Source organism: Furipterus horrens, unplaced genomic scaffold (genome assembly GCF_987537825.1).
Source record: "Furipterus horrens unplaced genomic scaffold, mFurHor1.1.pri manual_scaffold_10, whole genome shotgun sequence".
In the NCBI taxonomy this organism is placed as follows: Eukaryota; Metazoa; Chordata; class Mammalia; order Chiroptera; family Furipteridae; genus Furipterus; species Furipterus horrens.
In genome coordinates this window covers 52,943,463-52,968,312 of record NW_028327180.1, presented here as the reverse complement: position 1 = coordinate 52,968,312, position 24,850 = coordinate 52,943,463, and the positions used below count along the sequence as shown (strand labels likewise).

Below are 24,850 nucleotides of genomic sequence, written 5' to 3'. Positions count from 1 at the left end.
AGCTTCTGCAAACAGCACATGGCTGCATTTTAAGGTTACTTAAATGCTGTCACATTACCAGAGGGACAATGGTCTAATAATGTGAGGCTTTAACACGTGACCCAAACCTGCAACAAAACCTGAAAGTATTCGTGTTAGGAAGTGACCACACAGAAAAGCTTCAAAAAAGTTGTGTTTTCATTTGTTGACATCATGGTTCTCTAAATCCATAGATGAGTAAAGCATTCCTTGACAGCTGAATTAAAAGGTAAGCAATACAGACTTCTCAGAATTAACATATTATCTGTGATGGCAAAAGGGTTATGTGTGATAAGATGAAGATGTTTATATGTAATGAATCTTGCCATGATGTAGAAAAACACCACACTTGTACGAACAAGGCAAGTGGAAGACAGAGGAGGGATAGATAACAGAGGAACCATGTTATTTTTCTCACGGGCTGTAATGAAGAAAATGAAAGTGGAGTAAAATGCAAGTCACCTGTGCATTTACAATTCTGGGTTGACTCTGAATAATTCAGGGATGCATTTTAAGGTGTTTTGGCCAAGAGCTAATTTATTTGTTTTCCAAAGAGCAAAGCTAAACAACAGCTTCATGATCCCTAAAAATGCATTAAGGATCAGGTCTTAGGAAACAGGCAGCTTTTTTAAAGTACATCTATTTACTGGTGAGCTGGACTGGTAAAAAATATAGAAAGGATAATGACAAATAAAAAGCAAAATATATCTAAGTGCAGAGGTAAAAATAGGCAAGAATCCTGGTATGTTCAGATTTCTTGATTCTTGTACCAGCAAGAGGCATCTTCAATGAAGTTGATTTTTTACTTCATTCACTAATTAAAAGATAAAAAGTTTGGAAACCATGGTTAGTATAAATTATAAAATATTATGTAATCATGATAATGAACATCTATAGAGTTTAAATAATACTAATAACTACTGAGAGACAGTATTATTCTCTCTATTTTATAGGTGAGAAAAACTAATCACATAACTTGGCTTAACATCCCACAGCTCATTTTGGCCAGAACAAAGAAAAGAATTAACATTTTCTGAGTCCAAGTTCAATTTTCTTTCCATGTTACTAAATTGTCCATCTGGCCCAGTCCTGGGACATGGCCATCTATCATTCCAAGCCTCTAAAGCATTGAATGAACATTTTTTGAGACTCTATGCTCTAGTCTCTATGACAGAAGTAGAAGATGGGCACAGCTTCCAGGACCCCCTGCAAAGTGGCCCACAGAAGGCTTTCAGCCAGCAACGGCAAATGGCACCTTGTACATGGGGAGCAATGCTCCTTGCCCACAAACTTGCCAGTCTTTTCCTGAGAAAGTGACCACTGAGGGTGTCAGGTTGATTATTCTTATAATGTCTTCTCTGGTTTCAATTCCAGAAAAGATTTATGAAGAAGAGGAGGGATAACTTCTTCCTTATAATTTATTCAGACTCTCCCTTATTTATGCTTTGCTGTTGTTGCTGTTATTACCATTTTTAGATTCAGAGACTATTTCTTCACTGATAAAAATACCATATTCAGAGCTATTGAGTTCCCTTGCCCAACTCATATAGTTTTATACACACACACACACACAAAAATATGTGGATTATAGTTTCTTGAGATACTTTGAAAGGAATAAAAACTTTTTCACCCATTTACGCATCCTCCTCCTCTTGGGTGACCATCAATTTGTATCTATGAGTCTGTTTCCATTTTGTTTTGTTTGGTGGAAGGAGAATAACAGGTTATAAAATAACCTTTTATGAAATAAATACCAGTTATAAAATAAGTCACAGGGAGTAATGTATAGCACAGGGATAGGGTCAATAATATGATAATAACTTTATAATCTGACAGACTAGCCTTATTGTGGTGATCACACGGCGAAGTATATAAATGCTGAATCACTGTGTTGTACACTGAAACTCATATGATATTGTATGTCAACTATACTCTAATATAATAAAATAATTTTTAAAGCAGAAATAAAATCATTAAATTTTATAACATGTTTTTAAATGTGTTGATTTCCTGACTACCTCACAAATTACAACTATCAGCTCTTAAACTCGAATAAAATTTGCTTATCAATCAGAGCTTTTTAAAAGAATGGATTTCTCTTTTATTCCCTTTGCTAACATTAAACTCATCACTGCCTAACAAAAATGTATACAACATTTAGCACATGTTTCAGCAGTTCTAGTCACAGATGACAAAGTAGCCATTTTCTCATTAGTATGTTAGTATACATACAACCTTGAGTTAGTTGTGTTTATGATGATGGCTTTTTTCCTTTCTGAAACTGAATCATTTTTAAAATGTAAAATAAATTGTTTTTATGTATTATAGAACATCTTTATCAAATATGATATAAAAGTTTGAAAATATTTGAGAACCAAGAAAGGACATAAAGGTCTCACACTGTGTGGTTAGTCTCTTCTGCAGTCAGCGCGAGGTTTGAACTTGCAGGTCGAGGCCTCACAGCAGGGCTGGGTACATTCCTTTAACACACACACAGCGTAAAAGTGGGGTCAGCATTTTTCTCTATAGGATTCTGTTACAAGATGGCAATAACATTTCACTTTTTAAACTAAATTATTCAGCTGTACAAGTTATAGTGGAAATGACCAAGGAACACTAATAATTTTTTAAAATGTAATGAAAACTACCACTTGAAAGGACAAAAAATTGAATTACCCAAGAAACACCCCAAATAAATTTATCTTAGATAATATCATGTAAATTAACTTAAAACTTCAAGGGAGAATATTTCTATACTATACAAATTGAAGACAGAGAAAATATATTTTACATCTTCAACTTGTTTTACCAAGACTGCATAATTCTGATAATGAAAACTGGTAATGGACACACATACACACACTACTGTTGTTTATGAATATAAATGCAAAAACTTGAATAAAATATCAGTAAAATATCATTTTATTAACATCATAACTCTTTATTACAACTATATGGAGTTTTTTCCCACTAAAATGCAAGGGTATCTCAACTACACAGAACAAAGTAATATAATCTATCACATCAAGAGACTGAGAAAAGAAGACAACTATTATTGTGATAGATAGCAAAAATTAGTTGGTAAAAATTCAGTAGCCATTATTGAATTATTTAAGCATATTGTAAGTAAACTATAAACAAAATTTTGTATCATGATGAAGAAAATCTATCTGATTAATAGCAAAAAAATCCATTAAAATAATGAGATAAAGATTGTTTATAGTCTATATTTTTATGAAAATTATAATAAATGTTATGAGACAAGAAAAATATGTGAAAGTGTAATAATTGGGTAGTATAAATCACATTTTCATTATTTGTATATGATAAAATTCTTGACCTAGAAAGAACTATAGGATCAACTATAAAAACATTAGGTGAGGGAGGGGGACCAAGATGGCCGAGGAGTAGGAACAGTGTTCTCAGCTCGCTCCTGTTAAGGAGACAATCCAGGAGGAACAAACTCGGGGAGGAATGACTGAGTGAGTGGGAATATCTGATAACGTGAACGGGGAGGAGATCGTGGGAGCAGCGTGGAGGGGGGTGGAGGGGTTTATCACAAACTGCAGGCTGAGTCATTCTGAGACTCCGTGCGTTTGCAGTATCAAGCCGGAGAGCTCACTAGCCGGGAGTGAATTCTTGTAGGGAGCTAGGGAGAGGATTTGGCCGAAAAAGCCAGAGGAGGGAGAGAACAGTGAACAACCAGGACTGGGAAAAACTGTGTGACCTGTGTCTAGAGGGAAACATCCCCAGCTGCAACCTCCGACCGAAAGCTCGGCATCCCGGGCGTGCCCAGCACTTGCGCTAGGGCCCTACAGAACAAAGGAGCAGTTTTGGGGCTAGGAGACTGGCCGCACAGAAAAGCTGCTACGGAACTCCGGACTGGGGGAGAACTGTGTTCTTGAAATCAGTGTTTGCTCTTTAGTCGCGCTAGAATCCCACAGAACAAAAGGCAGGTTTGGGGCTAAGAGAGAAATAGGACGCGCAGGGTGTGTAAGTAGGGAAGAGAGCGGAGGCGGAGGTTCTGGAGGGGAGACGGTTTTAGGGCAAGGAGAAGGGGCCGCAGGGAAGGGCTGCTGCGAAGCTCCAGACCGGCAGAGAGCTCCGGGGAAGGAGAGTGCTGCGCTGACCGACCACACTAGAGTCCCACAGAACAAAGGGACGGTGCTGTGGCGGGAAGAAAGATAGAGGGCGCAGGCCGATAGACAGGGAAGCCAGCGGAAGCCATAGCTCGGAATAGAGAAAGTTTTGGGGCAAGGAGAAGAGCACAGGCAGGAAAGCCACTGCAAAGCTCCAGACTAGGGGAGAGGCCCTGGGCAGGAAAGGGCCACTGGGCCCGGCACTTTGACCGACTGTGCCAGAGTCCTGCAGAACAAAAGGACGATCTTGAGACAGGGAGAGAGGTAGGGTGCGCAGGCATATAGACAGGGAAGAGAGCAGGAGCTGTAGCCTGGGAATAGAGACAGGACTGGAGGCAGGGCGGGGATTGCTGGCAGGCACAGGCTGGACCAACAGAGGGAAGGAGTAGCTGGACAAGCCTGAGGAGGGCTGAGGCTGCCTCGGGAGGGGACAACTAAAGGCAGCTCACAGCAGAGCAGTGGTAGGCCCACGAAAAAAAAGACTAGCAACCCCAGAATCAAGCAGAACCCTCCCACAGCCAGCCAACCAACCAGAAAAGATTTGAAACTCATGGAATTTTGAATAGGAGCAGACTCAGGAAGGAAGCAAGGAAAAACCAAAAAACAAACAAACCAAAAATACCCAGAGACTGTGCATAAAAGTTGAATTGAGTTAAAATCCTCATTCTTTTATCTCTCACTCTCTCTCTAACTACCCCTACCGTCAGTCCCTTCTTATTCTCGCTCCTTTTCTCCCCTCCCCTTCCCTCCCTTCTCTCCCCTTAGCATTCTCCCCTGCATCCTATTCTCAGTTAATTTTATAATTTTAAGTTCTCTCCCTTTCTCACCCTCTCCTTTCTCTGTGCTACGCACCTTCAACTTTATTAAATTTCTTTCTTTATTTTGTCCCCCTTCAGTCTACATTCATTTTTCTTTCATCTCTTGTCCTTATTTTCCTTCTCTCCCTATACATAATCTCTCTCTCTCTATTACACTTTATATTCTAATCTCTTAATATTCAAATTATAATTCTAATCTATCCCCCTCTCCCTTTACTCTCCCATTCTTACCCCTTCTCTTTTTCTACCCCATCCCCCCACTTCTTTCCCTACCTCTTGTATTTCTCTCCTTCATCCTATCTTTTGCCAACTCTTCAATTTCAATCCTCCCCTCCCTAATATCCCCTCTTCCTCCTGATTTCCTTCCCTCCTCTGAGCTCTTTCCCCCCCAAATCCTCTTGCTTTCCTATCTCCTATTCCTCTCTCTCTATATTCACATTTTCTCTCTATCTTGCAACTTTATATCATGTTTTAATCTCCTAATCTTTTTTATAACATATAATTTAAAAAAGAATTTTAATCCAGTCCCCTCTCTTCTACCTCCCCTTCTTCTTTTGTTCTCTCTCCTACCCTTCTCTTCTCTACTTTCTCTCTCTCTTTCCTCTCTCCCTTCCTGTCTTGCTATTTTCTACTCTGTATTTTTATCCTTAAAAAATTCTCTCTCAATCTATTTCCTACCCTCTAACCTCCCCAGCCCTCTCCTTCAGTTTCTGGCTGTCTGTCTACCTGGATGTCTGTTGTGTCTACCCTACCTCCCACACTAATCATATAGTATATACCGATTATATAATCCTAATACTATACACTTCAACTTTCACACTCCACACTGTAACCCTCCCCTCCTTTTCAAACAGACAGTGTAAGTGTTAATTGCTCTCTTACATAACCTTGATCCCAATTGCTAATATTAATACTCTATCAACTTCCAGCTCAAAAATTACCCTTCCTTCATTTAAAACAACTCCTTTCTGTTTCTCCTACAAAATAAGAGTCCCAGTATCTCCACAAGTATATTAACACGGGCTCATTTGCAGCCTATAGTGGGATTGCATTTGGGGGAGACATTGGAGGGTGTGGGTTTCTTGCCTGGGTTGTGTAATTATGTTTTAGCAGCACCTTCACAAAAGATCTCAAGACAAGGTGGGCAGAGTGACTCTCAATCAACTAACCAGAGAAAAAGATCCACCAAAAAGTAGCTGAAATACAACCAGACAGATTAAAGAAATATCATCAAGGACAACACAGACGGAGATCCAGGAGGGCAGAGGAGTAAGTGGAAGCTACACTAACCCCCTCCCAGGACCAGCCAGTACTGACTCAGCCCCAGTACAGCAGACAAACCATCCCCCTCCAAGTGGTGTCATACTAAGGGGAAATAAAAGCCCTGCCTACAGGAATTAAGTTGCCACACCCACGGTCCTTAAGCCTGACGGCTGATCACAGATTGAGTATAGTAACAACTAAAGAAGAGAGACAAAGGCAGTAGATCCCTGGAAGTCTCCAACAGGCTGCCTAGGGCCAGTCTGGTACATGATCTGACGCTACCAGAGGCAGATCCAGGAAGAACTGATCATTCCAAGAAGCACCAACAAACAAAAGGAATCACAAAAATGGGGAGACAGAGAAACAACCCCCCATCAAAAGGAAAGGTAGAATCCCCAGAAAGAGTGCTAAATGAAATAGAGGGGAGCAAAATATCAGATACAGAATTTAAAACATGGATTATGGAGAAGCTAAATGAGCTCAGCGGAAACTACAAAGAACTCCAGAAAAACTACAGTGAACTCCAGAAGAACTATAAGGAACTTACTGAGAATTATACCAGCATCAAAAAGGACATGGAAGCTATCAATAAGAGCCAGGAGGAAATGAAGAATACAATCTCTGAATTGAAGAACACAGTAGAAGGAATTAAAAGCAGGCTAGAGGAAGCAGAAGATCGGATCAGCGAGCTGGAGGACAACGTACACAAAAACTCCCAGACAGTGCAACAAAATGAAAAAAGACTGAACAAGACTGAAGAGGTTCTAAGACAGCTGCAGGACAACATGAAACGTAACAATATCCGTATCATTGGAATTCCAGAAGGAGAAGAAGAAGAGCAAGGGATAGAAAACCTCTTTGAAAAACTAATGACAGAAAACTTCCCTCACATGAGGAGAGAAAGAGTCACGCAAATCAAGGAGGCACAGAGGGTCCCAATGAAGATGAACCCCAACAGGCCCACCTCAAGACACATCATAATTAAAATGGCAACATCCAAAGACAAAGAGAGAATCCTAAAAGCAGCAAGAGGGAAACAACTAATAACATACAAGGGAGCTCCAATAAGGCTATCCCCAGATTTCTCAGCAGAAACACTACAAGCCAGAAGGGAATGGCAAAAAATATTCCAAGCAATGAAAAACAAAGGCCTACAACCAAGAATACTCTACCCAGCAAGGCTCTCATTCAAAATGGAAGGCGAAATAAGGAGTTTCTCAGACAAAGGAAGACTAAAAGAATACATCTCCACCAAACCAGCAATGCAAGAGATGCTAAAGGGTCTGCTCTAAGAAGATAAAGAAACAGAGAGAAACAGAGAAGAACACGAGTACAAAGGGGGAAAATGACAATGAATAAGTACTTATCAGTAATAACCTTAAACGTAAATAGATTAAACGCTCCAATTAAAAGACATAGGGTAGCTGAATGGATTAGAAAGAATGACCCACATATATGCTGTCTACAAGAGACCCACCTTAGAACAAAAGATCTACACAGACTGAAAGTAAAGGGATGGAAAAATGTATTCCAAGCAAATGGACATGAAAAAAAAGCCGGGGTAGCAATACTTATATCAGACAAAACAGATTTCACAGCAAAGTCCATAAAAAGAGACAAAGAAGGGCATTTCATAATACTTAAGGGAAAAATCCATCAAGAAGATATAACCCTTATAAATATATATGCACCCAACTTAGGAGCACCCAAATATGTAAGGAAAATTTTGAAAGACTCCAAGAAAGATATAGGCAGCAGCACACTCATCGTAGGGGACTTTAACACCCCATTGTCAACAATGGACAGATCTTCAAAGCAAAGAAACACCAAAGATATTGAGGCACTGAACAACACTTTAGATCAAATGGACTTAGTCGATATATATAGAAGTTTACACCCCAAAGAAGCAAAATATACATATTTCTCAAGTGCACATGGAACATTTTCAAAGATAGACCACATGGTAGGACACAAAACAAGCCTCAATAAATTCAAGAAAATTGAAATTATATCAAGCATCTTCTCAGATCACAATGCCTTAAAATTGGAAATCAACCTCAAGGAAAAAACTCAAAAACATTCAAACTCATGGAGAATGAATAACATGCTATTAAATAATGAATGGGTTAACAATGACATCAAGGAAGAAATCAAAAAGTTCCTGGAAACCAATGATAATGAACACACAACAACCCAAAACCTATGGGATACAGCGAAAGTAGTCTTAAGAAGGAAAGTTCATAGCAATACAAGCCTACCTAAAAAAGCTAGAAGAATCTCTAATAAAAAATTTAACCCTACAGCTACAAGAACTAGAGGAAGAACAACAAGCAAAACCCAGATCAAGTAGAAGGAAGGAAATCATCAAGATCAGAGCAGAATTAAATGACATAGATACTAAACTAACAATTCAAAAGATCAACAAAAGTAGGAGCTGGTTCTTTGAAAAGATAAACAAAATTGACAAGCCTTTAGCCAGGCTCATCAAGAAAAAAAGAGAGAGAACCCAAATAAATAAAATCATAAATGAAAGAGGAGAAATCACAACTGATACCACAGAAATACAAAGAATTATAAGAAATTATTACGAACAACTGTATGGCAAGAAATTTGACAACCTAGAGGAAATGGACGGATTCCTGGAAAACTATAGTCTGCCCAAACTGAATCAAGAAGAAGCAGAAAGTCTGAATAGACCAATAACAGCTAGTGAAATTGAAGCAGTAATCAAAAAACTCCCAGCACACAAAAGCCCAGGACCAGATGGCTTCACAAGTGAATTCTACAAAACATTTAGGAAAGAAATAACTCCTATCCTCCTCAGACTATTCCAAAAGATACAAGAAGAGGGAAGACTCCCAAACTCGTTCTATGAAGCCAGTATAACCCTAATTCCAAAACCAGGTCAAGACACAACAAAGAAAGAAAACTACAGACCAATATCGCTGATGAACATAGATGCTAAAATCCTCAACAAAATATTGGCAAACCGGATCCAGCAACACATTAGAAAGATCATACACCACGATCAAGTAGGATTCATCCCAGGGATGCAAGGATGGTTTAATATTCGCAAGTCAATAAACGTGATACACCACATAAACAAAATGAAAGACAAAAACCACATGATCATATCAATAGATGCGGAAAAAGCATTTGATAAAGTACAACACCCATTTATGATAAAAACTCTCAGCAAAATGGGAATAGAGGGAGCATACCTCAACATAATAAAGGCCATATATGAGAAACCTGAAGCCAACATCATACTCAATGGGCAAAAACTGAGAGCATTCCCCCTGAGATCAGGAACAAGACAAGAATGTCCGCTCTCTCTACTCCTATTCAACATAGTCTTGGAAGTTCTAGCCACAGCAATCAGACAAGAAAGAGAAATAAAAGGCATCCAAATTGGAAAAGAGGAAGTAAAACTGTCATTATTTGCAGATGACAGTGTACATAGAAAATCCTTTAGACTCCACAAAAAAACTACTCAATCTAATAAGTGAATTCGGCAAAATAGCAGGATACAAAGTCAATATTAAGAAATCGAAGGCATTTTTATACACCAACAATAAAAACTCAGAGATAGAAACTGAAAGAAAAATCCCATTTACCATAGCAACAAGAAAAATAAAATACCTAGGAATAAACTTAACCAAAGAGGTAAAAGACCTGTACACAGTAAATTATATAACACTGAAGAAAGAAATTAAAGAAGATACAAATAAATGGAAGCATATACCATGCTCATGGATGGGAAGAATCAACATCATTAAAATGTCCATACTACCCAAAGCAATTTATAGATTCAATGCAATCCCTATTAAAATACCAGCAACATATTTCACAGACCTAGAACAAATACTTCAAAAATTTATATGGAACCAAAAAAGAGCCCGAATAGCCACAGCAATTTTGAGGAAGAACACAGTAGGAGGAATCACAATACCCGATATCAAACTATACTACAAGGCCATGGTAATCAAAACAGTCTGGTACTGGCATAAAAACAGACATATAGATCAATGGAACAGAATAGAGAGCCCAGAAATAAGCCCAGGTTCATATGGTCAACTAATATTTGACAAAGGGGGAAAGAACATCAAATGGAGTGAAAAGAGCCTCTTCAACAAATGGTGTTGGGAGAACTGGACAGGGACATGCAAAAAAATGAAACTAGACCACCAGCTCACACCATACACCAGAATAAACTCAAAATGGATCAAAGACTTAAATGTAAGCCATGACACCATAAAAGTCCTAGAGGAAAAAATAGGCAGGAAAATTTCAGATATCCCACGTAGCAACTTTTTCACTGATATATCTCCTAAGGCAAGGGAAATAAAGGAAAGAATAAACAAATGGGACTACATCAAACTAAAAAGTTTCTGCTCAGCTAAAGAAAACATCAGCAAGATGCAAAGGAAACCAACCATATGGGAAAATATATTCGCCAATGACATCTCAGACAAGGGATTGATCTCCAAAATATATAAAGAACTTATACGACTCAACACCAAGAAGACAGACAACCCAATTAAAAAATGGGCAAAGGACCTGAACAAACACTTATCCAAAGAAGACATACAGAGGGCCCATAGACATATGAAAGTATGCTCAACATCACTAGCCATCAGAGAGATGCAAATTAAAACCACAATGAGATACCACCTCACACCAGTCAAAATGGCAATCATCAACAAATCAACAAACAACTTGTGCTGGAGAGGATGCGGAGAAACGGGAACCCTGGTGCATTGCTGGTGGGAATGCAGATTGGTGCAGCCACTGTGGAAAACAGTTTGGAATTTCCTTAAAAAACTAAAAATGGAACTGCCTTTTGAACCAGCAATTCCATTGCTAGGATTATATCCAAAAAATCCCGAAACACCAATTCAAAAGAACCTATGCACCCCTATGTTCATAGCAGCACTATTTACAATAGCTAAGTGCTGGAAACAACCTAAATGCCCATCTGTAGATGAGTGGATCAAAAAACTGTGGTACATTTACACAATGGAATTCTATGTAGCAGAAAGAAAGAAGGAACTTCTACCATTTGCAACAACATGGATGGAACTAGAGAAAATTATGCCTAGTGAAATAAGCCAGGCAACAAAAGAAAAATACCTTATGCTGTCACCTATTACAGGAAACTAATGAACAACACAAACAAATGAGCAAAATTGAACCAGAGGTATGTAAACAAGAAGTAGACTAACAGTAACAAGGGGGGCGGGGGGGAGGAAAAGAAAGGTGTAAGGGGATGGGTCAAGTTAAAAAATATATATATATATGAATGACCCACAGACAGGTGCAACTGAGTGGGGACTAAATGTGGGGGAGGGGAGGGACAGGGTTCAGGGAAACAAGAGGGCTAAAAAAGTGAGACAACTGTAATGGAAAAACAAATAAAAATTTTTTAGTAGGGGAAAAATGAAAATATGAAGAATGGAAATGCCAGTTCAGTGAATATTAGGACAAAGATTTTCCTTCACGTTGTATATTTTTCTCCCTATTTGATCCCTCCAGAGTTTGGCATTCTAAACAAGTAAGTAATGACATAAGTTCCTTTGCATAGAACTAATAAGACCAGTTGTCAACAGAGGTTCTTTTTTTTTTTGACCAAGTCTTTGACTGGAATGTCAAGCCTAAAGGAAACATACTTGGGCTCAGATTGTTACCAGAAAGCCCTGAGGAACTGGGAATGACTTTCAAAGGTAATAAAAGCCCGTGAGATAAAAGGCCTGGTACCATGGTTGGTTGTGCGGTCCACAGCAATCTTTCCAGGGAAGGAACGAAGGTTGTTTTCCTGAAAGATGGCTAGAAGGGACCTTAAGGCACAAGGAAAGACCAGAAAGACTTGGAAAAAACAGGTGTGTACAGGCAAGGATGAATGCCAGATATGTGGCACAGCTTCTGTGCCCTGAAGAACAGACTGAAGGTCACCCCAAATATTCCTTGGGTAAGATCCAGCAAAGCAGAACTAAAGATCATAAGTGATCATTTGCTGCTCTTGTTATGTTTATGCAAACGAACAGGATAAATTAAAAATAGACTTAATGTAGTCTCTTTAAAGACACGGAGGGTAACCTTAGGGAAAAAAATTATTATTCAAGGAAAATCACAATGATCAGTAGTAGAGTATAAAACAGGGCAACTAACCGTCTTAAAAGTTTCTTCTCCAGATTTAGAGACTTGTTTGCGGGTTATGTTACATAAATTAACACGTGTTTTTTGTTTTCAAAGGACATAAGCCAATGATCGCATTACCTGAGTGATTATCTGTACGCATAAGCCTCACTTAATCCTCTCTGCAGCGCTGCCTCCTGAGACTCAACGGTTTGGCTGAACTAAATGGCTGGGTTGGGGAAGAATGGGGTGGTCTGTGGGCTTCACTTTAAAACGGGTTTCTCTTTTCTGTCCTAATGGCTTGGACAGAAAAGGCCCAGAGGTCTGAGAGGGGGAAAAAACCTAAACTATTTACCTCAGCCCAAACTAAGTATAATGGGCAAAAGGGTTTTGGACAGGTGAGATGTGCCTAGCACACCTTCTTACAAAGAAGCTTTTTTTTTTTTTTTTTTTCCCCTAATATGGAACATTGAAAAATTAATCCCTGCCTTTTGTCATCTAGTAGTTATGGATTGAATGATGTCTCTTAACCCTTTTCGCCAAATCTGTTGCCCCCAGAACACAACAAGGACACCAGCCTGTTAAACCAAGCATGCCGTTGACCGGAGACAGCCAACTGACCTGGAGTCTGCACGATCCTTCCCCATGTGGGAAGGCCACCCTCCCCTCCACACCCCAACTCTTATTAGGGTTTTCTGGACCCAAGGGTAGGTAGGACGACGACCATGTCCAGCTTGAAGTAGCTAGAGGAGCTGGAGACCTTCGCCCATTGTCCTTTACAAGATTACAAAGGGTCCTAATATTTGAGAGGGGGGGGATAGTTAATTTTTACGAACCAGGGGTATGGACTTGGGGGGGATTGCTGGGGGAGGGGGGTGCTGGGTGGAGGGGAACAAGGGGGAGAAAATTGGAACTGTTGTAACAATATAATCAATAAAAAACATTAAAAAAAAAAAACACATTAGGTGAGTTACCAAGATAGCTGTTTAAGATATTCAAATAGCATAAAAAGTAATAATAATTAGAAACTAAAATAAAAAAGAAAACATTATTCGTACTAATAGTAAAAAAATTTTTTAATTACTTCAGAATAAACCTTCAAAATGTGCCAGAATTACATGAGGAACTTTATATATAACTTTTCTGAGACACTTTCACGGCAAATTTACTTTTAAGACAATACTTAATATTGTGAAAATGCCAGTGCCCTTCAGAGTAAACTATGAATATAATGCATTTCATTCTGAATTTGAATTGTGTTGGTGGGCAAACTGACAAGAGTTATATGGAAAAATAAACATTAAAGAATTACTATGCAAATCCTACATATATATCAAGAGAATTGTCATTAAAGATTAAAATGCATTGTATTGTTATAATCACTAAAATAGCATGATGCTTGTGTTATGATATTTAGCCAGATAGGATGATTATATTCAAAACCTAAAAACAACAAAATATGTACATTAAAAAAAAGCACATCGGATAATGGAAAACTGGATTATTCTCTAAAGGAATACACACACACACACACACACACATACATACATACACACACAGATTTTTTTTTTTGAAAAGGGAAAAGGAAAAAGCAGTTATGCTGCATTCATTCTATACTAAGTATTTCTAACTGTGGACATTTTCATACCTTAGGAGAGCCACAGTCGCATTCCTCCCCTACTTCCAGAAGTTGGTTCCCACATACTGGTTTAGTTAGTATATCTTTAGGCATTGGTGCTTGCAGCAGGCACTTTGGCTTTTGAGATAAAATGTATCTTTCAAAGTGTAAGCGGGAGGATGTACTGAAATCCTTTGGGAATTTTGAACTGTAACCAGAAGAAAAATCAGCAATACCATGGCATACTGTGATAAATAAACATGAGAATTTGACGTCTAAAAATATTACCTAGTTCAATGGAAATTCCAAATTTAGTATCTGTTTAGGCCTATGCTGTGTTATATGTGGAGGGCAGCAATGTGATCAATAATACAGTACAGCAGAATGGATTGATTAGTTGGTGATGGGAATAGTTGGCATCATCTTAATTAGATACATATTTTTAGAAAATATATTATTTTAAGTTAAAAATAACACAGTCACCATACTTATTCTCCATCTTGGTATATTTATAAATCTTAAATAATTACCCTTAATAGCTGGTAAACTTGTGCATCAAGGGGCTAGAAGGTGAGTTAATGGGATACGCAGCCATTGATAAAAAATGCCCATCCGATTATAGAGACTACACCTGAATTCTTTTTTTTTTTTTAATCCTCACCTAAGGATATTATTTTTTAGAGAGGAAGGGGGATAAAGAGAGAGAGAGAGAGAGAGAGAGAGAGAGAGAGAGAGAGAGAGAGAGAGAGAGAGAGAAAGAGAGAGAGAGAACATCGATGTGAGAGAGAAACATTGATTGATTGCCTCCTGTACTTGCCCTCGGGAGCAGTCAATCCTGCAACCTAGGTGTGTGCCCTGACTGGGGATTGAACCTGTAATCTACAGGCCTCACCTTAAATATCTACTCATCACACAACTCCCAGAGGAACACTTGGTGTTATATGGAACATCAGGCATACCAAGGACATGACCCAACTCATGTGACATCACTCCCACAAGAGCCACTTTATTCATTCTCTTAGCCTTGAAAAAAAACATTGTTTTTGTTCAGTTAATTCTTAATTGTTGTCAATATTCAGAACTAAACTAATACTTTTACAAATAAAAAGTAATTAATCATGAAGCTCCTTTCCCTGTCATTGGTTATTGTAAAATGTTGAATAAACATTTGAAATGATTGGTTCTTGTGAATCAACCATTGAGTCAGTGCTTAATATTTGCTGAACTAATGATACTTTCTCAGTAAACCATGGTTATATTAAGGTAAATATATTCTTTGTAGGAAGTCCCCAAAGATACCATAGTATGTGCTCAAAGGCCTCCAAAAACTATTGACATTGGTAGTGATTGGCCATGTCACACCAGCATGCACCTCATCTGATCTCTCTGGCCATTGATATGGAGGATGATTAATTTTGAAGTTGGCTTAGACCACAGAGGATGCTTGGATTCCCTTTCTCTCCCAATCTCCCTGCTCTTACTCCCTAACACCAGCTTAAGAATTCAGCCCTCTGTGAGATCCAATGTAAGAAAATATTCAGTTCTGTAATCCAAGGAACCTTCACTGTAATGGTCTACCAGTAGTTTTCTTTCTACTTCTATTTACTAAGTCAGCAAATGTTAATTGTACTAACTCTATATAAGGCATTATGCTCGTCTTCATAGCATATATAGAACCACAGAGAGATTTACTGTAAGTTTACAAACCTGAATAACAGCAACTGAAGATGGTGAACACAGGGAATTTGCAGCTGTTAATCCTGCACGTTTATGGGCGAAGCCACGTCCACTGTGTGAAAGTTACAGGTACATTGTCACAATCTGAATCTTTGGAACCATTAGCTTTTGTGAATTATGTTTTTGATTTTCCTTGTTTCCCTACCCTTTTTACATTCCATAGGCCCCAGAAAAGCTTATGCTATTCCACAGCAATATAACGACTGTAGATGGCTGTCCCACATCCAAGAACCTGTTTTGATAATCTGACACAGGTCTTCAATAATCTCAAAGGTGAATTGCTAATGGTAGAACTTTAGACTCTCTGACAACCAATTTGGGGTATATAAGAAACCTTTGGGATAACTATTTACTATGCCTTCTTATGCCTGGCCCTGGCCAGTGTGTGCTTACCTGAGTAGCTGAGCATGATCATGGGGCTTCATTTTCTCCAGGTTAGAATGATGCCAATTCAGAAAGTTGTGGAAGGTGACACCTGCGTTGGATTCCACCTTTATCTTATCACCATCGGACCAGATTTCCATACCTACCAAGACCACTTGAACATCTATGGTGTTATAAATCTGTGGGAAGAGTATTTTTCTTCATAAAAGTGTTTGAGATTTCTTTAGTGTTTTAGATCTTTTGCTGACCACAAATGATGGATAAGTATATCCTATTTGGAAAATAGGAATTCTAGAATTTGTGTTTCTACATTATACGTGATTTTTACCTTGGTGTTTATCCTTGTCTGCTAAATTTCTCAAAACTGCTGACCTTAAACTATGTGACCCTCCCAAGTCTTTATTTGGTAAAACCATAGGAAAGCCTCAAGCTCCAAAGTAGAAACACATGTTTACAGGAAAAATATCTTACCACATTGAGCAGGTTCATCACATCAAACACAAAGCTTCTTATCAAAGTTAGATTCCCCTGATACATGTTATACTGTGAAATACAAGATGCAAAGTATAATTAAAACCTCAAACTATAGTGAGAAAGTTGATGCAGTGTAGTTTACATTTTAGGCAAAATCACACATTTTAATGTAAATAAATGTCTATTCATTCCATATATACCTTATAAAAGATACCATGTTTCAACAAATTGTATCTCAAATGTAAGATTTTTTTGGTAAGAGGAAAATTAGGCAATCATATAAAATTTCAGGTTTTTTGTTTTTATACTGAATAAAGCAAACTAATGATTTAAATGTTTTAAACCAATTCAATATTATTATAATTTGATTATAAAGAAATTTTTGCTACTTAGAAGCACTGATTCCAGTATTTTTGTATCTATAAATATAATATAAAATATGTATAGTTTGAGTCTACTTTATATTTACATAATATAGTGAGAATTAAAAATATTTTAATAACCCATTCATTTTTGTTTTTCATTATTGTGGTTAATCTCCTGTAGCTATCTGGTATTAAGTATATTTCTAATATCTAAATACTTTGGCAGCAGGTAGATATCAAAGGGGTGAGTGAACACTGTTGCTGGCAAGATGGTAGAACTGATAAGACAATCAGGAGGACAGGCTCTGCATTTTCAGCCAGAATAGATTATTGTTTGTGTTTGCTGACAAGAAATCTTAAAAAGTTGACTTAACTTGACAAGGAGCATACATATTTCATACTCACAAAGGCATTATCCAGCACCAAAAAGAGATCAACATATTTTTCAGCCTGAAGAAAGACTTCTTGCTTTACAAAGAGTAAAAGAACATTGTTAGTAATTACCTTTATCCTAAAAGTTTTAAAAGCTTACAAAGAAATTTATTTCTTTTTCTTCAGAGGGAAGTTAAATTGGTGAATAAGTAAACAAGTTATAGGCTTTCTCTATACCAGTCATTGCTGAGCACAACAGTCTATCATATTGTTTCAGCTGAGACCATTGAAATAAATGATGTCATAGGAAAGCTCCACTTACCTCTGGGCTACTGAGTGACCTAGAGTTTCGAATGAGGCTGTGTTTTGTGCCAACGTCTTTTACACCACAGGTATAATTAGCTGGGTCTCGCTCCTCCGAGTTGTATTTGAGGACAGCATGTTCTTCTTGGTCTGTGCTTTTCAGAGGTTTTATCATGTACCTTTGATTGTGATACGTGAAGTATCCCCTGTGAGAGACAAAGACTCATATTTGAGGATTCTCTGCCAGAGTCACATGTACTGACCACACTGCTGGATTGATGCCTCTCCCTCCATCCCAAGCTCATACATATAGTATTTATTCATAAGCTTTCTGCTAACTTTGGCTAATTTAAGTGACAATCAGTATCTGTCAATACTAAAATGGATCTGGCATTATTTACCCAGAGAATTGTGAAAAAGAATAACTAAGATGGAGCTACCCCAAAGAATTTGGAATTGACATCATGAGCTCATTAAAACTTGTCCATTATTTATTTATCTATTTAGCAAATATTTATTGGCAGGTCTTAGGAAAATAATGGAGAATGAAGTAAAGGAGTATGTAGATCCCAATAACCCTAAAGGAAAGAAAAAATGCTGAGCAGATTATCCAGAGGAAGAGTTTGGAACAAGCAGTATAAAGAATTCTACTTAATGTAATAAAACTCATTCAGAAATATAAAGTTGAATCCATATGATATAATATTAAAAGCATACACATAGCTGCTCAAAAATTCATCTATGAATGTATCTCACAATAAGGGAAAAGGATTTTTGATATGACATGGTAGGGACCATGTTGAAAGAACAATTATGACTATTTTATTTTATATTTCAACCACATAAAAGATATATTTGTCTATAGGCATAAAATACGCAAACATGATAAAATGTTAATAACAGTAATCACACAGAAGAAAAACTTTATGGTGGTTACTTTCTTATTTTCTTACTTACATTTTTTCTTCTTTTTCAAATTTTCCCTAATTGATAAGAATTATCTTTTTAAGGAGAAATACCACATATGACAATTGCAGGATAGAATCTTCACAAAAATAAAACAGAATGTTTTAGGGAGTAGGATGAATAAATGTGGACACGGATCCAGATATCATCAAGGTCCTGAGTGTAGCATCTTGTTTAAATATTTCTACAACTAGCTTCTAGATCAGCAGATTATAAAATGATTGCAAGGATGAGATCTTATTCTTCACTTTAACCACATATATTCTGCATCTTATAGGTGGAGAGAATTGGACCAAGTTAGTATAAGACACAATGTCCAGGAAGACTCATTCTGTGTAATAAAATGATGCTTGGGGGAGTTCTCACCTCAACCCATCGCAAGTACTAATGCTGGCAACAGAATTCTTTTCATTCAGGATGTGTCCTTTATAGTAGCAGTGTCCCTAAGGTTGGAAAAAGAGAAAAAAAATTAAATACAAGAATAAATGTATCACAGCTGCTGTGGAAGCTGCTATCGTAAATATGCAGGAAAGGTCTTTGAGTGGCGACCTTGGCCAGGCCACGTCCCAGAAACAAAAACAGTGCCATCCTCTGAGGTTGTATGAATGTTCCACCATGGGCTCTAGAAACTCTTCGTATGAGATGCTGAGCTGTCTTTCTGATGCTAATGGGCACTAAAAAGAAGTTCAAGGAGGCTGAACCTAAGTGGGCTCGTGGCAAAAGTGGACAGATGCTGCATCTGAGAAGCAGCCAGCTCCTCTGGGATCTAGAGAACTCTCAGATTGAGGTGCAGTTTGTGAGAATGTGGATCCCTTTCGCCAAGTCCCTAAGACACTATCAATAAAATGGGGTACATATTTTTCTAGATTCTAGAGTCAAGAGGCTACACTACCACTCCTGAGCCTCTCATATTAATTGGTCCCACTTGCCATATTAATTGGTGTGTTAGTTGAATTTCTTTACCATTATCAAAATCCCAGAGATTTGTCTAAAGCTAAAAATTCAGGCATGTTTGGTGATTCATATAAGCAAAATAGGGGGTTGCTTGTGTAGAATAACCTAAGAAAGTTAATGAATAACCTCTTGTTCAAATTAAACTGATTTGTCTCAGGGTCCTTTGGAAGAAACCTTGTTATCATAAACATTTTCTCATAGGAGATTTGGAAAAGGTACCACATTAAAGTATCAGCCACCACACTTGAACATGAATTAGTTTATCAGGTAATTTCCTTAGAGATCAACGTTAGCAAAAATCCAGATATCCTTAGGATTAGAGTTTTCACGTGAGTAGGAAACGAAGAGCCCTTTTATGGCAGAAGTCGTATCTGTACATTTTTAGAGACATAAATGTTTGGGGTACCACGGGGTATGGGTGGCTCTGAGAAACTCATTTAGTTTGCTAAGTCTTTTTGATTATCTTTCTGTTCCTCTTTGGCTTTGAATTGCTGTCTGACATCTAGGCTTTGGCATTATCTGTAGGGTGGGGTGGTGGCTTAACCAGATATAAAATTGTATTAATTAAGTAATTGATATTCTACTGCTGACCTCAGGATAAATGCATGTATTATCAGAATATAATAAATAGATTATTTCTAACCCATTGATAAGTTGGTCTAGGAGAAAAGCAGACTTTTGATTGCTTCAAAAAATGCAACACTTGGAAGCCTCCTGGTACTGCTACTTTTTTAAAATGCTGGCTATGATTTTTTTTCATGCTATTTTATTGAATAGATAAGGACTTTCAAGTTCTTCAAATTTTTCAAGTTGTTCTTGGACTTAAAAATCTTATAACTTAAGTGGTGGATCCATAGAGAGTCCCAAGTATTCAGAACCTACCATGTTCTGAGGGCTTGTGGAGATTTCTTCTCCCCTTGGGGAGTAATAGGTTTCAGTGTAGTCTGGCCCCAGGAGATGCCTGCAGGGAGCAGAAAGTTACATGATACACCCACTGTGGTAATAAAGGTTAATATTTCTGGCATGATCCCCAGCACTAAATGAATAATAATGTCTACAATGAGAAGGCATTGGCATTCTGACCCATTGATCATTTCCCAACATCGAAACTCTGCTGCTGAAGCAAATCAAAGCATTAGCTACACCTGTTAGATCTAAGGAAAGAAATACCCTCAGCTACCTTTTAACTGCATATTCTCTATGTTCAAAATGGGTTATTTGGAGATTCTCTGCACATCCTTAACAGGGTTTCTGTGCTGGGTCACAAATATGCATAAAGGACCATTGCATTCCAAGAGAATTTTCCTGGCTGCTTAGAGCTTGGTGGAGCCACATCCCTGAACAAGCCTTGGACACACGTTCTTATAAAAGTAACGGAAGGTCACATCAAACGTTTAAGTTTATCTGGGTAATAAAGTATTTCAGTAAATTCCAAGAAGCATCAAGGAAGAAAGTCATTCGTGCAGCTTTATGTTTTACTCTTTGCATGTAATCTCCTAGGAAACACCAACATTTCTGAGATAACATAAGCACAAATGTATCTGAAACATCTAAAACTCAATATACTTCATGTCCTTTATCTCAAATCACACTAAATAGTCTTGAGGTTTATTTTTACACATTCTCTTAATAAAATTCAGTGATTAAACTTTCAGGAAGTACAACTTACTTGGTTTTTTGTAGGCAGAGAATGACTTCTCCATTTAACATAATCTGATACTGAAGTTCAGGTTCATATCTTTCCTTAAAAATTTAATGATATAATGATATTACTTTAAATTTTGGTAATTGCAAATGCATGTAAGATAAAAGTAGCTCTCTTATGCCTTTATAATATGTAAAATTAAATATATTATAAATTGTATAATTAAATAGATTCCCAAAAAGTACAATAACATAGTAATAATACTTACATATTAAACTAACTCTAATATGTGAAATAGGGACTAATTATTTGCCCTATGTACAGTATACAGTCCTGTGTATCCTGATGGATCACTAACAGGTTAATAATAAGACACATGTTTTTATTACATCAAAATCAAACAAAATATACTGAAGAAAATCAACCAAAAACCTACTAAGAATTAAATAAAATAACAATTATAAAATAAAGGAAATATCTGCAATAATGTAATAGTCAAAGTTAATATCCTTAACAAATTTTTAAAAATCTTGTTAATTAATGAGATAATGTTGAGTTCTCCATTACAGACAAAATAGTCAAGAAAAAGGTAATTCAGCAGGAGAAGAGGATGAAGGTAGGGGTAAGACATGAGTTTGGGAAGCTTGGCAAGGAACATTTTCAAAAATGGCTGCCTTTCCTGGGCTTTTTTTTTTTTTCTTCCACCAGAAATGTATAGAAATGCCTAAGCCATTTTATTCTTTCTGATCAAGTGAGGCAGTTAACTCCCTTTCTGCTGCTTACTTGTAAAAGCATTCTTAAAAATCCCACATTCTCTCCTGGATGAAGGGGAGATGTACATAAGGGCTTCAATATTAAACCATTAGAAAGTGCCTATGACCTCAATTCTATTAATAAAAAGTTTCTTTATTGTCTCTTCAGATGATTTGAAAATCCCACAGTCATTCACATTACTTACCTCGTTACCATAGGTCTCTGTCTGGTTATTCCGGATCTCTCTTTTGTGTAAAATGTGTAGCTTTTTAGGATGGACTACTTTATAGAGTTCTAATTCAGGTGTTTTTATGGCTATTGCTAGAGAAAGAGAGATAACAGAGATATAGAACATTGAAAGGACTTTGTTTTGGTCTTGGTTTTGCTTGGTTGTTTTGTTCAAATGGCATAGAAGACTGAATGAATTCCAATTAAGAAAATAAGCATTAAAAACAAGTTCCTCCATCTACTTGAACTTGGATAACAAAGAACTTTTCTTTTGCTCTCACTCCCCCAATCTCTGATTCTGGAAACATTTTTTTTTTTTTTTTTTGGATAATACCTCACTATATGTAAATTCTGGGCCATCGTGCCCAGAAAAGGCAGGTTTGGGATTAAAACAAAGATTATGGGAGCCAGGAATTCTACCTGTAGTAGTCCAGTTTCTTCTTCCTCTGTTGTCCTCCACAAAATTATGACTTTTTCTTTTAATGTTCTCAGAGATCTCTGTTGTCCTTTTTATGCCTTTTGCTCCCCATGATGCAACCTCTGACTAGCCCCTTTTAAAATCAACCACTTCATAGACAGATATACAGATAATTCTTCATTCTTAGGAAAGACTCTACTAAGAGCTGTTTTATTTCCTAATGCAACAATTAGCCATTATGTTCATTTTTTATTAGTATTTGCCCTCAAGACTTGAGATTTCACAGGAAATAAAGTTCTTGTTATTTTCTGGTGGAACAATTTTAAAGCACTATAAAGCCAGAAGAAAAAATTGTATATAGACTAAATGTTCTTCTTGATTTGCTTGGAATTACATTACATAGACAATTTTCTATTAAGCTTGCATAAGGTAGGAAAATAACTGATACTGAAGTCAAAATATGTGGTCTTACATCCTAGCTAGCTATATGACTTTTTAAAAGTCTCTTTGAGTTCTATCACTTTACTTGCCTAAAGTAGAGGTTGGTGTAAAAATTAAATAGCATAATGTGTATAAAACTATTTAACACCAATCTAGGAAGTTGGCAAGCACACCTAATCCATTTTTTTTCTTTACTTTTCAATCATGGATTTAAGGTCAGTTTTATTTTTAAATGTTCCCATTTTCACAGACAAGTGTCTATGCTTAGAGATAGACTCTCACTCCATGTCACTGTCAGTGTGACCTTATCGACAACAAGCAATTCTATACCTGGCTGAAGTAGGCTATCTGAAGAGAAGTAGTAAATCATAATATCTCTGTTAGTCAACCCCCAAGGTTCTGCTGTAATGGTGTCCTAAGAAGAATTCATTACATTTAAAAAATGATTTATATATATATATCACTAATAGGTCTTTATGAAAAGAAAATATAAATCCCATTAGTGGAAAGAGTTGTGGGTTTGAAATTAGAGTGAATTGTAATAATATCTAATCCTAGCTGTAGTATTAACTGGTCAGTTAGACAATTAATTTTTAATGTTGCTCAATAATGCAATTATGTCTAACTTAACTCTAATTTTACGTAAGGGTCTTCCTTGTAATCTACCTTAGTGCAGCATTTGGATAAATTGTCTTTAGATACATGACTGTCTTTATGTAATAGAAATATCAATGTCATTCAAAATAACATTAAAGATGGTTAGGAAATTCTTGAATTCTGGTTTGAAGTTAATTTTCTGCTGTCATTTGTGGCTATGTATTTTAGAAAACAGAATGATAGAACTCATAGGATTATTGAATAACAGACAAAACTTCAGAGACATCCCAACTAAATTATTATGCCAATCACAACACCTTGACAATGAGTACAGTTAATATAAGTTGAGTAAATATAAACAGTAGTGACCTTTGGGTTATATGAGCACATCATTTTCTTAAAAGTACTTTAAAAATGCATTAAATAATTTGACTTTTCTATAAAATGTCAATATATGAGTGCTTACCTTCACTTTGTACAATGAGCCAAAGAACAGAAAGCAGGACCAAAGACATGTTGGTGACCGCAGGGAGCTGAGACGTCCCACACAGCCTGAAGATGTGGTCTCCCAGCTATTTATCTTCCCCTACTTCTCTTTGTAGACTGAAAAACAAAATATAAGCCTCAAACCTTATTTATGAGATTGGAGTATGTTTCATTATGGTGTTGGGAAATTACCAAGAAGTTGCAATGTCAACATCGTGGGGATGTTCCGCATTGAGGAGAGGTGTTTATGTTTGTGGTCACAGCCTGCTTAGGAGCCACTTCTAGACAGCTGCTTGTACTAGTGCTCTTAAAAGGTGGAGAAGTACCCACTGAGACTCCGTGTGCATATTTGCATGCTTGTGAAACTGAACCAGCACTCTTGTTCTTCAGTAACCTCACATAAATTTGTTTACAAATTTAAAAAATATATCAGTAGTATCTACGTATTTAGAGAAATTGACACAGAGAACACAAAATTCATAAAACAAGTACCAAGCAAAGTTGTACAAACTAGCACATCATAATCCCTCTGCACCTCAGTCTCCTTTTCTATGAAAATGGGATGATCATAACGATACATACCTCAAGCTTCTTATAAAATTCATGTAAGATAACACATAAAACTGCAAAGAAATGTGCAAATGTAACTCTCTTGACAGTGTTAGCCTCAAATTACACTGCCTATGAAATATGTTTTAAGTGCACTGTGAGTTCTAATGCAGGACAATAACAGTGT

General features: G+C 37.0%; 1 protein-coding gene across 1 annotated transcript; it reads right to left on the bottom strand.

Moving 5' to 3' along the window:
• Positions 1-535: 535 nt before the first annotated feature.
• Positions 536-24,246, bottom strand: ADAMDEC1 (ADAM like decysin 1). The gene is made up of 14 exons (XM_090290199.1): positions 24,095-24,246; positions 22,150-22,265; positions 21,216-21,289; positions 20,429-20,507; positions 18,959-19,035; positions 17,646-17,832; positions 17,357-17,419; positions 16,584-16,655; positions 16,122-16,291; positions 15,699-15,780; positions 14,884-15,014; positions 14,022-14,199; positions 2,418-2,498; positions 536-832 (listed from the first exon to the last, which is right to left on the bottom strand). The coding sequence occupies exons 1-13, from the start codon at positions 24,141-24,143 to the stop codon at positions 2,427-2,429; spliced, it is 1,350 nt and encodes a 449-aa protein (XP_090146325.1). The 5' UTR covers positions 24,144-24,246; the 3' UTR covers positions 536-832; positions 2,418-2,426.
• Positions 24,247-24,850: the final 604 nt, after the last annotated feature.

What these genes read in the sequence shown, in the direction of transcription:
- ADAMDEC1 (XM_090290199.1), bottom strand. Translation starts at nt 24,143, where the DNA reads ATGTCTTTGGTCCTGCTTTCTGTTCTTTGGCTCATTGTACAAAGTGAA. An exon ending in CTTCAGTTGCTGTTATTCAG is followed by an intron (nt 15,015 to 15,698) that starts GTTTGTAAACTT and finishes TTTTTTTTCAAG; the next exon opens with GCTAAGAGAATGAATAAAGT. An exon ending in GCGACTGTGGCTCTCCTAAG is followed by an intron (nt 2,499 to 14,021) that starts GTATGAAAATGT and finishes TGTGTGTTAAAG; the next exon opens with GAATGTACCCAGCCCTGCTG.